Consider the following 16,514-nt stretch of genomic DNA (forward strand, 5'->3'; position numbering starts at 1 on the left):
TCTCTGCGTCTCATGGCTGGGACGGCTAGCCGCAGTCAAAATGGTCACGCTCCCACGATCATGTATCTCTTTCAGGCAATCCCCCAGGCGGTGCCGACAAGCTTCTTTAAGGAACTAAAGGGCCTAACTAGCAGGTTTTTATGGGGAGGAAAAAGAGCGAGGATCAGTAGACAACTTCTGATGGCGCCTAGACGGAAGGGAGGGCTGGTGCTACCGAACTTCCAACAGTACTATGAGGCAGCGCAGTTAAGAGTGATCAGGGAATGGCTTTGGGAAGGGGGGAGCATGCAAGACAAACAATGGGTGAAGATAGACAGAGCAGTGGCACATCGTGGGCTGGCGGAGGTCTTGTGGTTGCCAAAACAACATAGGCCAAAGCATCTATATGAAAGCACAATCGCCAAATTGGTGGCGGATAACTGGGATAGACTGGCAGGGACCAAGGGGATAACGACCTTCCCGTCTCCTTTCACGCCCATATTCAACAACGGGGGCTTCACCCGTGGGCTAGAAAAAGGGGCATTTAAACAATGGCAGGACGGAGGGTGTAGTAAACTGTGTGACATGTTCTGAGGGGAGGGAATACTCTCATTCAAGGACGGTAAAAGGGAATTTGCAGTTCAGGAAGGGGAGAGGCTCAGATATGCGCAAATATGGCATTGGGCACTGAATCCCGGAGTCAAGTGTGCAGCGACCAGGGATCCAACACAGTTTGAGAAATTCCTCCTAACCAATGATGGGACCAAGGGGTTAATTTTCAATTTATATAGGATACTGGACAACGCTAATGTTGGGCAACAATGGCAGTACATGCAAAGGTGGGAGCAGGTCCTGGGGAGGGAAATAAGCAGGGAGGAATGGGAGAGTTTGTGGAGGAAGATCCCTAAACTGGCAAGAGCATCTCAGCTGCAAGAAACATGGTATAACATCCTGGTCGGTTGGCACTACACACAAGCTCGTCTTCACAAGATTTATCCGGGAACCTCAGGGGGCTGCGGGATGGAGGGCACGGCAGAACACATTTGGTGGAAGTGCCCGAAAATCAAGCCATTCTGGAGGGAGGTGTGTAGGGCCCAGGAACAGGCATACAGACCAGGGAGTACTGTACCACTGGAACAGACCCTTCTGGGAATAGGTGGGGGCCCGGCAAGGGGGGGGCAACCCGATCACGGGAAAAGGAGAGGGTTGTACTAACGCTCGCTGCCATGACAATAGCGCACAGGTGGAAAAGCCCCGAGGTGTCCATGATAGGGACTGGCTTTGGAAAATATGGGAAATAATAGCCCTCGAGTGGGCTACATATGTGATAAACAACGAAGTGCACAACTTTACAAAGGACTGAGGAGAAACATTGGCTTTCCTCAAGGATGACTATCGGGTAGTGTGGTTCCCCCAACGCTTAAAACATTTGGATCGCCAATGAACTTCGACAACCGGCCCATGACGGGAATGGGCCAAGGACAGCACCTTGGGTCGCCTCTGGGGTGGGGAGTGGGGGGATTGTGGGTGGGGGGTGTTGGGTACAGTTGGGGTTTGGTTCAATATGTTGTCAAATTCAATAGAGATTTATTTCTTTTTTAAAATTCAGATTTATTTAAAACTTGGTTTGGTGCCTCACGTATGCGTTTTATTAAACACAAATAACTATGTCTACTCAATAAAAGAACACAATATAAAATGTTAGTATGTTCATGTAAAATTAAAGATGGGATGTAGGAGATGTGGTCTACTGAGTCAAATAGAGTAAATTGGAGAGAGTGAAATAGGCACATGTCCGTCTTCTCTACTTGACCAACATGTGTGATCCCGGGCAAATCCCTTTACCTGACAATTCCTAATTTTCCATAACTTCTCAAATTGAGAACACCGAAAGGGATTCATTTAAGTTCAAACTGTAAAAGAAAAATAAGCTGAATCACGTATCTAACATTTCGGGCTTTACCTGGGATAAGGTGCTAGTACTCCTGTGATTAAGTTTGTACTTGGCAATGATCACAGCATGGGTTTGTAAGATTGTACCTTGCATATGATGACTATGCATGGTACACGAGGCTCAACCTGGTGTGAGAGGTCACTATAGGGTAGATGATGTTGCACTTCGCATTTAATAGCAGGGCCTTGCACATGAGTCAGTATTTAGCATAGTAAGGCTGTACCTGGCATATGAGACTCTCACAGATATAAAATGGGGGCGATTGGCCGTATGACGTACTACTGGAAAAGGAAAAGAGTGCATCTGGCCAGTGATAGTTCTGCCAAGGAGCATCCTGACATATCATTACTGCACCCATTACTTATTGAGACAGCGCCGCAGTTCATATATGATTAAAAACGAGAAATGGCCTTTTGTCTACTTGAGCATCATTTATTATTTTATTAATCATACACTTATTGGAGTTTTTTTTTTACTTTTGCAATGTCACTTGGGCAAAAGGGCATATGGCATCACGTCCTGTGATATCAGAGTCAAAGGTCATGTGATGCCCGTAATGTCACCTGGTATGTGATATATTTATTGCTGCCCAGTGCATTTTGGTGAATTGATGTCCGTGGCTGAATTCTGAACCAACCAATAGACCACTTCAAACTCGCCTACAAAACTTGCAGGCACCAGATATTGAGGACATTGTTGAAAGATTGTGACTGACGAGGAGGGCACCCAAGAAGCTGCAAGAATACTTGTGCGAGTCAATTCATTTGGAATACATTGGGGCACCCTATGACCCGAGTCAAATTTCGTCTATTGCATTAAGTGCCCAATATAGATCGGCACCCGAACTAAACCAGAACTAAAGAACTTTGCTTTTGAACACTTTTGTATTTCCCTGAGCTAGACATTATGTTAAAGAACCACCCTGAACATGAATGCGCCTTGTATATGCCCATTCTAAGCCCAGAGGGAATTTGCTGGCTTTCCCTCTGCAAGATGACACAATAAAAAGATGTTAAGATAGATCGTTTGTGTGTTTAATTCAACTAGGTTTTGTGACACATCTTAGTTTGCACTACAATCTCCGTAGTGCATTTTTTAATCAGAATAGCATGGTTAAAGCATTTGGGTTTCCTCACCCATATAAAAACAATTTGTGTTTCCTCACCTGTATTAAAACAATCATTGATTTCTCTTCCTCCAGCATCCAGAGGGTGAGTCAGGTATTGCTCTTCTTCTCTGAATAACATATCAGGATGGGCCAGGGTGCCTGTTCCAATAAAGACAGCAAGCAACTTAACACACCAGCATGAACTAGTTCATAATTGCTTTTGGTTTAATATTTGAATCATTCCCTTCAGAATTACTCGATTGTGCATTTTGAGAGCTTGCAGTCGTCCCACCCAGTGAAAAGGAAGAGGCTCGCTGTTTTCTGGCTCTTTAGTTCATCTTCTCCTTATATCACACTGTCTGGTGTATCACCCTCTATTTCTCTCACATGTGTGTCTCCCTTTGTTTCGCGTATGCTTCCCTCTATGTTACTTGGCTTCCTCTTTCTTTTCCCTGTTTTGGCGTTTCCACTGTGCTGGCTTCCTCCCCCTCCACCCTGGCTTGGCATTGTGTTTTTCTTACCTTTAACTGTTTGCCCTCTGTCTAGATCCTTGCTTGGCCCCTTGCTCTCTTCCTCCGTTCTGGGTCTCTCCTCTTTCTTACATTTGTGCTTGGCATACCCCATCCCCCATTGCTTGCCCGACTTTTCTCTCTGTGTTGCTTAATTTCCTTTTTTCCACTCACTAATAGTCTCCCTCTTTTTACCTCTTGCTTAAAAAGCTTTGATTTCGGAGCTCAGCATTGCAATGTGGAATTGGTTGATTATTGTGCATCCAATTTGGTCGTTGGAGAATTGGTCGCACATTGTTGGCAAATGTTGCTGCATATATATGTGGGGTGGGTATAGGGGTATAATTAATGTTAAAGGGGATTGCGGGGGTCTCCACCCTCATATATATGCGGCAAAATGTACCTGTCTTTTAAATATCAACAGAAGCCAACACAACTTGATCAACAGTGGATGCACAAGCAAAAGTGGGACTGCTAGGCTACAAAATACCCCACTAAGGTAATGTGAGCCAAATGTACTTGTTTAAGTGCAAGAAAAACCTAAGAAAAAAGTAGAAAACCTAGAAGCGTATCAAGAAGCAAACATCTGGATCCAAGATGCAACCACATTCCAGCAAGGCAGGGCTCATGGGGACCTAGAACTTTAGTTAAACTTTTAGGAAACTGGAATTCAAAATACATCATAAACCTGGGAGGCACGAAACAAAAGGTAAGTGAATTGAATCCGTTAGTCATACGATCAGGGAAGTTGGGATGCAGGATTTATTGGGGGAAAGAAAATCCATAAAGAAGAAGAACTGTCTATCGATTACTTTTTATTTGGAACGCGGGAATAAATATAAATCATGACGTTTCAATGACCATCAGGCAGCACCAACAGGAGAGTCAGCAGCAGAAATGAATATATGGGGCATGTAGTATATTGATAGGCTGATCCCAGACTCAACTGGGCTCTCCAAAAAGCCTTGGATGAACATGGACTCCTACCATCCCACTATTTACCCCCCTTGAATAGTAAGGTGAAGAAAACCTACAGGAACCCCTCCCAGTATTGTGCAATCTTACTTTAGAGGGAAACGGTAGTTTGTAGGAACGTGTCCATCTTCCCCAATATCCACATCGATGGCTGACTAAAAATCGGGATATTGCCCTCTGCCCTACTAAAACACAATTGAAAGCAGAATGGAAACTTGCAGTACCGCACTTGCAGAAACCTAACCCCCTTAATGCCCTGTATGTTATGTCACAAAGAAGCTGGTGTAGGTCTATACAGAGTGTGCCTTTGAGAGGAGTTTATAGAGCCATGCACATCTGTACGAGTGTTTGATGATTGTGTGGACGATAATGTGACAGGTCACATCCAAACCACTTCTCACTTACTTGGAGAATGATTAATACTGTGTCTTCTTTTGGTGTCCTGGTTATCCACACGGCACAGCCCTTCCTTTTCTTTACCTCTTAATGAAAGCACAGTGCTAGCAATAAGAGGACCTGTTATGAAATGCAAACACACTAAAATTAATAATTTATCTCCAGCTCAGTGACAGGCATAGACAGTGTAACAAAATATGGATGGCAGAAATGAAATCCACTGAATCCTATGTGGTCAGGCAACAACATAAACATAGCAAATGTGTCTGATAAAAACAACAGTAATAGAAAAAGACAACCAACATATACAGCAACAATATGTCTGGTGTAGTTTGCTGTACAGGGGGCTGAGCTAATGTAGTTTCTGTGTGCGGAGGTCTCCTCTTCCAGAGTGAGGACTTGCTAAGAATGAGAACAAGTAGGCCGACAGGCTTTGTAATTCAAATGGACTTTGAGAAACACTGTAGTCGACTGGCATTCGTAGCCGATCAGAAATGGGATTGACTGGTTACACTTCACAGTGGTGATGTGTTTCTCAAGATCAACAGGAGGTTTCATGTGTTAATATGCCCGCAAAAATATCGCGATACAACCCCGTAGACCCCACATTATTTTTAAATGTGCGGGGGACACGCCTATGGCGAGACAAACAACCATATGTATGGCGATATATCTGGTGGGGATAATATGTAGGGATACCCAACAGGATGGAATCTCTTTTGGGTGGATCGAATGGCAATGAGTTGGAATAGGCAGGTAAAGACTTTTTCAGCTGACTTTGGGTGTCTGATACTAGGCCAGTGGATGCTGTCTTTCAAGGGTGGTGGGTCCCTTGTCTCATGTGTTTTCACTCTTTGCCATGATTACCCCAATGTTTGTCGGAATGTGATCCTTCACAGTAACAATGATTCTACTGGTCTTTGTTTGGAGGTCAAAAATATGTTTTCCCCCTCTTCTAGAATTTGTCCTGTTGAACGATCCGCATTCTTTCCAAAAGGTACGATTGAGGATCCAGTGTGTTAGGGTCAGACTGAACATTCAGTGTGGAGGATTTCAGGGAATATGGGGCTAAACCAGATCTTCCACAGAGGCATGAGACTTGAGTAGGAAGGCGTGCGGCCCAGGCAAGTGCGATGTTGGAATTAGTGGTGTCTTGGGACAGGATTTGCATCATATTTCAGCTTCCATTGGGCAGCGGGATACATTTCTGTTAATGCATGTTTACTGTGGTAAGGCTAAATGGTGTGAAGATTTAAAGGCAATCTGTTTCTGCGAAGCATGCACTGGCTTAGTGGTAGGCGAAGTGCCCAGATGTCTTCCGGTTTGCCATCCTCTATGGAGTATTAGATTAAAGAGGTCTCCAGGCATAAAGAATTTTCCCCAATCCTTGTGGAATGTGAGAATGTGAACAGGATTTGCATGCTCCCAAATTACTAAGAATGTATCTCTCAAATTAACCATTCTATTGAACCTGACGTATTTCAGAAGAATGTCTAAGGTGAAACCCTTTGATTGTGGCGCTAAGGAACAAACTCACATTTTTTCAGGGAGCAAACCGAACATATTTGGCTCCACATTCTGCATCCTGTGTGTGGCTTATCGTAACCACGCTCGCGATTGCTACTGCAATGTTTGGGGCACATTCCAATTATGAATAATGCACACTTGGGTCGGATAGACCTCCAGACACAGGCTGATAAACATCTCACAAATCTGTGAAACTAACTCTCAGTTCCAGACTTCATCTAAAACAGTGGACAAAAAGGGGAGAATCAAGTCCGTCTGATTCTCTCGTTTCCATCAAAGGCAGGATGATGCCTGCACCCCCTTCTGACTTTCTGTTCCTTGGGCCTCTTCCTCATGACAGATTAACAGAAAACCCTTTGATCGTGGCTGGGGTGTCTTTTATACTCCCAATCCATCAAGGTTTGCAACATTTAAAACATTTCCTTTCGAGTTTTCCTGACCTGGTACTGTCCCCTGCCAAACTTCCTCCTAAACTATTCTTTATACCAGAGCATGTTGTTACATGGTCAATGCCAAGATTTCATAGGATAGACTGTTTCGCTGCTGCCCCAGCTCAGTCTCAAGACATGGATGCCTCGACCAGTCCACCTGGACTCCTGTCTCAGTGGGAATTCCTGCCACCCTAGCATGTAGCGCTGTACGGGGAGCAAGTTAAGTACTCATCAGGTAAGGGAGAAGCGTAGAAGAGTAGGAATGTAGCGACTAACATGGGGGCTAACACCAGACAATATGCAAGGAGTGTTCTGCCGCTTCTATCAGTAGTGTGAGGAATGTATGGAGCGGCACTTGGCTGGCATAGACACAGCCATGAGCATAGGTAGTAGCAGGAGCCTCCTACAATATAGGCTTCGATCACCACTGGAGGGTATTAAGGGTATGGATATGTGCATGCGCGATTGGCAAGGAAGAGGCTTGATTTAACATTCCCAGGTGTCACGCAATTGAATGGCAGCCAACAAGAGTAAGGATGTACACCTAATGCAGGCTTTGCAAATTCTTCTAAATCCCACTAGACCTGCAGGGAGAGTGCTTACTTTTACATACTCGACCTAGGAGAAATGCACTAGCCCCATGGTGACAAAATATTTAACGGTACGTTCTGTAAAATGGTGCATGTCACAATAAGGACACTGCATATTTGGTGCAATGCTGCACAGGCCAGCCATACAAGGTGAAACCTTTATTTGCAATGTACTGCAAACAAGGTTTGTATGCAGTAAATGTCTAATAAAAGTTTCAGACATCCCCATACTCGCGAGCAAGGTCGAGTACCATGCAAATGGTGCTCCCCCTTTGTAAAATCTTCTCACCAATGCGAGTTGGCTAGCAGAATTTGCGAGCCCTGTAATGACAGCACGGAAGCAGGCTCAGCAGCCATTATCAAAAATCTGTCTGGGTCCCTGGCAGGATTTGATGTGGGTTTATCTTGGAATTGTGCATATATAAATGTATTTGGGGATAAGGATTTCATTGGCAGCTTAATCCCTTTCAAAGGTCTGTGTTTCTAAAAGACATGGCTTTTGGATCAGAGCACGATCACTGGGTGTCGATGTTAGTGTTCCTGTGATGCCCTCTGGAAGAAGCTGATTGAGCAACATACTTTCCACTTACTTGTCGACATCCCTGGATTGGTATGTTGGGGAACCTATTAAAATCGTGGATAGAGGTTTTTATTCTACCCATAACTATCCTTGGCATTGGCTGTAATATTTACGTGGAGGACCTATTTAGGGATTCTAAATGTTTTGTTGCATCTAGGTGTGACCTATACCATAGCACCTTTACGATTCTGTAAGGACATTTCAATGCCAGACTGGAATGTGGACTTTGTCAATGGCTTTTGGCTATTTTCCTCTGTTACTATAAAGGTGCAGTATGAAGTCCCCTGCCTTTGCCTATAGATAATGGAAGGGGGGGTTACAGGGGCTGGGAGCAATAACCTGTGGCGTGATACTGGTTCCAGAGGAAGGTGCATGGGAGATCCCTCCGACCCCCCCACCTCAACACAGGTCCATGGTAGGGGAACTGTCACTTGCTCAATACATCTAAATCTGCTGTCCCTTTAAGAAATGCTCCAGTGAGTTTAATACTGTAAACGTATAACAAGTCCTCAATTTGTGGTTGCCTTACTTGACAGGCCATGGTGGGAAGCCTGCCTCCTGGTTTCCATGAACAAAGGAAGCCCCTAATACAAAGAGGCCTAGAGTAGGACTTTAAAAAATAGGCATTCAAAGCTGCCAGAAGCACGGAAACTGCTCTCCTGAACATCCGTGAAGACCTGCTCTCCAACCTCGATTCCAACACCCCCTGTGTTCTCATCTTACTTGATCTCATTTCTGCCTTTGACACAGTCAACCATGCCATCCTGCTGAACTGTGTCTATGATAACCTGGGTATCACCGATCAGGCCCTGGAGTGGCTGACTTCTTTCCTTTTCCGATTGACCCTCCCAGGTCCAACTCAGGTCCTTCCTCTACTCTATCTCTATCTCTACCTGTGGTGTCCCCCAGGGGTCTAACCTCTCTCCCTGGCTGGTCAACCAATACCTGGCACTTCTTGCCCACTGCATTGCTGCTCTCTGCCCCAACGTTCAGTGCTATGTGGATGACACTCAACTCATTTTCAGGCTCCCTTCAGCCACCTCTTCTCCCTCTCTCATCTCAGAGTGTCTGTCTGCTATCCAGAAGTGGTGTGCCGCCAATGATCTCTGCCTTAATGCCAGTAAGACTGAGATTCTCCTCATTTCCACACCTGCTCCCTCCTTTCCTGTCACTCTCTGGCCGGCCTCTCTTGGTCCCCCCCTACTGCTCCCACCTGTGAGGCTAAAAACCTCGGGGTCATCGTCGACTCCACACTCTCCTTCTCTCCTCACATCTCTGACATCTCCAAAAAGTCACACTATCAGCTGCACCTCCTCAGAGGTATTCTTCCTTTCCTCTCTTCCCCCAGAAGCTCACCGTCGTCAGAGCTCTGGTTCTCTCCAGGCTGGACTACTGCAACAGCCTCTTTCTAAATCTGCCTGCATCTACACTCCACCCTCTGTAACTCATCCAAAACAAAACTGCAAGTCTTGTCCTTGGCCTTAAGCCCAGGGATCATATCTCTCCAGGACTGAAATCTCTGTACTGCCTTCTGGGGCCTGGGGCCTCGATATCGTCAACTCTTTCTTCCTAAATATCTTCCATCTCGAGCCCTTCACTCATCTGCCTCCAACTCCCTCGGTGTCAGTCGTTTTTCCAAGCAACGAGTTGGTGGTAGATCTCGTTCCTTGGCTGGGGCCTCCCTCTGGAACAGCTTCCCGGCCTCACTGATACTTGAGGAGAACCAGCTCCAGTTCCGGAAGCACCTCAAGACCTTCCTCTTTGCTTCTGCTTTCTCTCCTCCTCTCCCCTGCCGATCTCCTGGCTGAAACTGAACATGTACTGGTCACCTGCCTTCCCTCTGTTCTCGGGCCCAGGTCCCCGCCCTGCCAGTTGCACACATGCACTGCCCCCTGCACTCAGGAGCTGTTCTCTGTATCCTTATAGCTCCCTACCAGCACCTGACACTGACATCTGCACTTACCCCGGCACTTGCCATCACCGGGCTGCACTTCTTATTTATTGTATTTATTGTTTTTTATTTACTTTTACTGTTAATCTAGGTTCCGCACTGCCCCATCCTCTTCCCCTCACACTTTTTCCTCTTCCCCCCTCCCCTGCACTTGCGCGATCTCAATGCCACCTGATCTAGTAGGATTGTTGTCTCTGTCTTCCCTTTGTTCCCCCTCCCTTGCCTCGTCGTGCCTTGAAACACTTGTGTATGGGCGCGTTATAAATACCATATCATATCATATCATTAGTACTCCAATGGGTACCAGAGAGGTACATTGAGCTCTTAATGTGGCAAATCGACTTGCACCCACGGTGAAGCTAAAACTGAATATTAGCTGTCACCACCCCACCCCTTAGAACCGATGTAGGCAAAAATGGGTGCTTAAGAAGCCCCCCTGGCCTGGGAACCTTATGGTCAACCCGGGACCATATACTTTTCAGGAGTACAAAAGACTGTCAAAGAAGGCAGAGGAGGAAGGAAGTAGGAAAGAGGAGAGGGAAGGAATGAGGAGAACAGGACGGAAAAAGAAGAGTAGGAGGAATGACTGAGAAGCGAGGTGGCAGGTGCAAGGGACAGAGAGGAAGGAGGAGACCGTCTTAGGAGGAGGATTGGCACGAGGAACTTCAGAGAAGTCTGCAGAACAGAGAAAGGAGGTGGAAAGATGGTGGAAAGAGGTAGCCTGAGGAGGAATGATAGCTAATGGAGAGAAGAACACACAGGTAGTTGGTGGAACAACCAAGTGTATGAAATAATATGATTTCAAGACGCAGGAGACATAGAAAGGAAGACATTGCACAGGAGGTTGACAGGAATATCCAAGAGCAAGTAGGAAGAGGATCGGAGAAGAAGTAGGGAAGAACACTAAAATGAAGGGGAAATAGCATATCCAGAAGGAGGTTGGAAGAAACACCAAGAAGGAGGTTGAGGGATATGCACAAATGGCAGATGAAAGACGGGCAAGAATAGAACAAGTGCAGTCAGGAAATAACTTATTAGAAGGCATAGGAGAAGAAGAATGCCTGGCCTGGAGATGTCGTCATGCCTGCCACCCCAGGATCCGTTACTTACCCCAAACGCTCCTATTTTCCGGCATCCTCATCCTTCACAACGGCCAGGCCGTTCTATACTCAATGGAAATTGGCCGGGAGACGCTACTGAGAGAACTTGCGTCACATGACCAACTTACGCGTCATTGCGTTGGTCAGGTGCAAGTCAGCTGACATTATTTAACTAGGCTGATGCCTTACAGCTGCGCTTCTGATCGTTTTTGGTATCTGCGTTCCGGTGCTTGATTCTGCTGTTCTTCGCAGACGCTCTTCTTTTCATTGCAAGAAGCGGTTGCCTTTCCCCGCGTTCCTACGCAGTTTCAGGCAACTTCCCAGCTCGTCTCAGAGCTACTCCTTTCTTCCGCGTTCTTACGCAGCATTCTACTAACTTAATCTAGTTCCAATACGGAGCCCAGTCGCGTTCCTACGTGAAGCTCCTCAACCTGTTGCTTCGTTCCAAGACGGAACCCCGCCAAATTCCTACGTGACATAGCAATTTCCACGTACTGCAATCAACACCCGGCAGAGTTCCACTCCATATCCATCCAGTTCGGCAATACTATTAACCTCATTACTCTTTGTCATTCTCCATAGACATTTATTTCCATTGTGGATATACTTCCTCTGCTAAATCCCATCCTACTTGCAGGAGAGTTTCGTCTGACAGTCTCTGTACTCACTCCTGATCTGGACCTTCAACTATTGTAAAGGGTTTGTCTTCCTGGATCAAGGTTTTCTTTTCCTCCTACTACAAAGTGCACAGAACTTTGGACGCTTACCTGTGTGCACCAACCCGACTCTAGTGCGGCCCTCGTTCCACCCGGGTTAGATTCCTCACTACCCTTTCCTTGTTGTTGTTTTTCCTTGGATTCATCGGACATTGTTCGGACTTACCTGTGGCTGTACATCCAGGTTAGTGTATTTAACATAGGTTCTTATTGTCCTTTTGTACCAATATGCTTCTAATTTATCCACTCTCTCGACAGCCTGGTGAATCTTGGTCCACTCCTGCCCTTCTCACTAATAGCTCTCTTTGACTGTGGGTTTTACTAGTCATAGAGTGACATTAGTTAGAAGGTTTCTCTTGAGACACTACGTTCTACCTCTGACAACCGTAGATGGGAGAAGACATTGAGTGTATCCTTTGCAACTACCAGTCTGTATCCTTTAAGTGAACCTTAGACATTCCTTCTGCATCTGTTGTGTTTCATTATCACAAACCTGGTTATAACAGAATCAGAAGCCATGATGGAGGTTTCCGATCCCCTGACTGTCCTCACCCAATTGGTGGCGGATTTCAGACAGGAAATGATCACAGCACAGGATGCCATGCGCCATCATATGGACGTAATGCAAGACGCCATACGGGCCTCCTCACAAGAAAGGGTTACTCCAGAACCAATTGGTTCAGGTCTGTCTGCACCTCAAAGGGAATCCGTTCAGGTGCTAATGCCAACACAATTCCCCCTGGCTCCACCCGAAAGGTTTACGGGAGACCCCAAGACCTACCGCACTTTTGTTCTTCAGTGTCGTCTCCACTTCCTGTGCAGACCCAGTTCATTTCCGGACTTGACAACCAAAGCAGCTTTTGTATTGTCGCATTTGGGGGGCAGGGCAGCAGCCTGGGCGAACCCTTTGCTGGAGACCAATAGCCCATTGTTATGTGACTGCGACGAATTGCTGTCAGCAATGAGTAAGGTCTTTGACATGAGGTATGCCACTCAGGCAACCGATTTAGAACTGTTGAATCTACAACAGGGTAGCCAACCACTAGTGGCCTATCTCGCACGTTTCAATCAATTGACAGCTGAAACACAGTGGCCAGAAGATAAGAAGACTGCGGTCTTCTATAAAGGGCTGTCCGAGGAATTGAAAGACGCCTTGTACACAGTACCTGTCGTGCCATCAGGATACATGGAGATGCTCGATCTAGTTCTCCAGATCGATGCTCAGAGATCTGCCAGAAAGGGCGAAAAGAAACCCTTCCTGTCCGCGCCAAACCTACCTGGAGTTACTCAGACCGCCTCTAACGGACCTGAACCCATGCAAATAGGGGCTATTCAGGGTCGTTTATCCGCCGCTGAGCGAGAAAACCGTCGCAAGAATAACCTATGCATGTACTGTGGCTCTGTGGATCATCTACTTGATTCTTGTCCCAAAAAAAACGGCAAAAAAGCCGGGAAACGCCAGAGCTCGGCAATAGTGGGGGTCCCTTTGCCGAGTACCAAAACGGACTCTGCTTTGTCTTTAAATTCTTCCATTGCAGTAACGGTGTCCTTGTGTTTTAACGACACCACCGTCCAGACCCAGGCTATGATAGACTCTGGTGCAACTAATAGCTACATGGATATCACTTTTGCCAGACAGTCAATTATACCTATGACCACTAAAGCAGTACCCGAGTCAGTCAAGACAGTCGATGGTTCTGCACCTTCTTCTGGTCTGGTTACGGAAGAAACGTTGCCTATCACAGTATCCTTACCTGACGGTCACACTGAAGAAATGGTTTTTGACGTAATCGCAGCACCTCAGTATCCATTGATTTTGGGTCTATCTTGGCTTAAATTACATAACCCTGTGATTGATTGGGTCACTGGTCATATCCAGTATCCTTCAGATCATTGCAATGAGAACTGCTTTTTGGATTCATGACACCCCTGTCCTGGCGTTCCTTGAAGGGTTGTCGAGAATAAGTGCACTGACGTCACCCTAAGTCACCAATACCTCAGGAATACCAACAGTTCTCCGATGTGTTTGACAAAGGCAAGGCTGAAACATTGCCTCCACATCGTCAATACGATTGTCCTATCGAATTGATTCCCGGGGCCAAGACACCAACCGGTCGAGTCTACTCTCTTACCAAACGGGAAGATGCAGACTTGAAGGAATACATCAATAAGGCACTCCAGTCAGGCTTTATTCGTCCTTCTCAGTCCCCGGCTGCATCTCCTTTGTTTTTCGTCCCTAAAAAAGAAGGGTACTTGAGACCCTGCATTGACTACAGGGCTCTCAATGCCATAACGGTTAAAAACCAGTACCCTCTACCTTTGATTAACGTCCTGTTGGATCAGTTGGGCTCTTCGGTCGTTTTCTCTAAACTGGACCTGAGGGGTGCGTATAATCTTGTACGGATCAGGGCAGGTGACGAGTGGAAGACCGCCTTGAAGAGTACCTCGTCATGCCCTTCAGTCTGTGCAATGCACCCGCAACCTTTAAGTGTTTTATGAACGATATCTTTAGTGATTACATGGATCAATTTGTGGTCATATACCTGAAGGACATATTGATATACTCGGCATCCTTAGAGGAACACATACAGCATGTATCCAAGGTACTTCAAAGGTTAAGAGAAAACCATCTCTTTGTCAAGCCAGAAAAATGCGTCTTTCACTCTCAGGATGTAGAGTTTTTGGGGTATGACATCACCAGCCATGGAGTTGGAATGAGCCAATCCAAGGTAAAAACCATCCTGGACTGGCCAGTCCCCGTCTCTATCAAGTCCCTGCAATCTTTTCTGGGATTTGCAAACTTTTATAGACGTTTCATCCATTCCTTCTCAAGAGTGGTGGCACCGCTCACTACACTAACCAGTCCCAAAAATCCATTTCGCTGGACATCGGAGGCCCAGGAGGCGTTCGATCTACTTAAAGAGGCGTTTACCACGGCTCCGGTCTTGCAACACCCGGATCCTGAACTATCGTACATCGTAGAAGCGGATGCGTCTAATCAGGCCATTGGTGCAATCTTTTCCCAGGTTTGCAAGGACACCGGGGTGGAACATCCAGTGGCGTTTTTCTCATGCAAGCTAGCTCCATATGAAAAAAACTATACGGTGACCAAGAAAGAGTTGTTGGCTATCAAAGACGCATTCCTCACATGGTGACACCATCTTCTTGGAGCAAAACACCCAGTGGTTGTGTATTCCGATCATTGTAACCTACAGGCCATCAAAACTATGAAGTGCCTTACGGCTCGCCAGGCCCGTTGGTATTCGGTTTTTTGCCCAATTCGATTTCCGCATCTCCTACAGACCCGCTAAGGAGATGACAAAGCAGACACCCTCTCTGTTATTTCTCTGAATCTGTTATTTAACCCTCTCCTGTATGCACTCCGGGGTGGACAGTTTAAACAACACCAAACCACCTCTACTGGCAGAACACGTTGTCTGTGGTTGTTCAGTTCAGCCCTCATTGAAGAAGGAGATCTAGATTGGGTATCACGTAATTCTCATGAGGTACATGAACTGCGTCTCGATATCAGAGATGGTCTCCCGTTTATGAACGGCCTCCTGTACCTACCGACAGAGGACACACGTACCAATGCACTGCATTGGGGTCACGATTCCCTGGTAGCAGCTCATCCGGCCAAAAGAAAACGTTGGAACTGCTACAACGATGGTGCTGGTGGCCCAAAATGTCCAGTGATGTTGTGGATTATGTCTCACAGATTATGGATAACAGATGTCTAGGAAGGGTGGAGATATAAGCACATGGCAAAGCGCTGAGGAGGTGCAGGAGAAGAGACAGACAGGGACGGCCATATGGAGTTCCTTTAGGCACAAGATCAGTGTGGCCATCAAGGAGGACATGGTTCGTGAAAACAGAGCCAGGACTGTAAGAAAAGGAGGTTGTGAGAAACTTGACACTGGGCTTATAAACAAAGTAACTCACCAGTCTTCTGGTGGGAGCTTTGGGGTTTGACCAACCATGAACTTATTCCAATCTATACATGTGAGCCCAAAGCCTGACCTGGGGGGAAGTCTAGGAAGGATGGAGATACAAGCACTTGGCCAAGCGTTGAGGAGGTGCAAGTGGAGAAACAGAGGAGATGGGGTGCATGACAGGTAGCATTGGGAACGAGATCTGTGCAGCCCGTCGACAAGGAGGAAGAGGACAGGGTTTACGAGAATAGAGCCATGACCTTTAGAAAAAGTAAGCTTACCAATCACCTGGTGGGAGCCTTAGGGTTTTGATCAGTATTTATCTTACCAAAACATACACTGGCGAGACTCATGTAGACGCTCCTAGGCCCCAGAGACTCACAGAAAGGACCCCCCGCCCCACTACATCAAGCACAAGAAGTAGATGACCAAACCCCAAAAAGCAAAGAAACAAAGAAGTGCACGGACCTTCAAACCTGAGAACTGACGAATCCCTCTGGGAATGGAACCCAGAAGGAAGCATTTGCAATATTACATTGGCAGAGAGGTCATCCTGTTGTGATGGCAGAAGGGGGCCAAGAGGCTAACATCAGGAGATGGCCAGAGGAGGTGTCAAGAAGTAAACATCAGGAGATGGCAGGATGCGCAACAAAAGGTGAACATTACAAGGTGGCAGGAGGGAAGCAAAAGGAGGTAGCAGGTGGAGAACATCTGGAGATGGCAGGTGGAGGACATCTGGAGATGGCAGGTGGAGGACATCAGGAGG

General features: G+C 46.5%; 1 protein-coding gene across 1 annotated transcript in view; it reads right to left on the bottom strand.

Moving 5' to 3' along the window:
- LOC138448938 (zinc finger protein 282-like) overlaps positions 1 to 16,514 on the bottom strand; it is a 110,399-nt gene that overhangs the window by 37,191 nt on the left and 56,694 nt on the right. Inside the window, exons 3-4 of the mRNA XM_069604731.1 lie at positions 4,931 to 5,041; positions 3,099 to 3,200 (exon numbers count right to left, since the gene is read on the bottom strand). Of these exons, the coding sequence (XP_069460832.1) occupies positions 3,099 to 3,200; positions 4,931 to 5,041 (213 nt within the window). The remainder of the gene's footprint in view (positions 1 to 3,098; positions 3,201 to 4,930; positions 5,042 to 16,514) is intronic.

Source organism: Ambystoma mexicanum, chromosome 1p (assembly GCF_040938575.1).
Source record: "Ambystoma mexicanum isolate Mex_15411 chromosome 1p, UKY_AmexF1_1, whole genome shotgun sequence".
In the NCBI taxonomy this organism is placed as follows: domain Eukaryota; kingdom Metazoa; phylum Chordata; class Amphibia; order Caudata; family Ambystomatidae; genus Ambystoma; species Ambystoma mexicanum.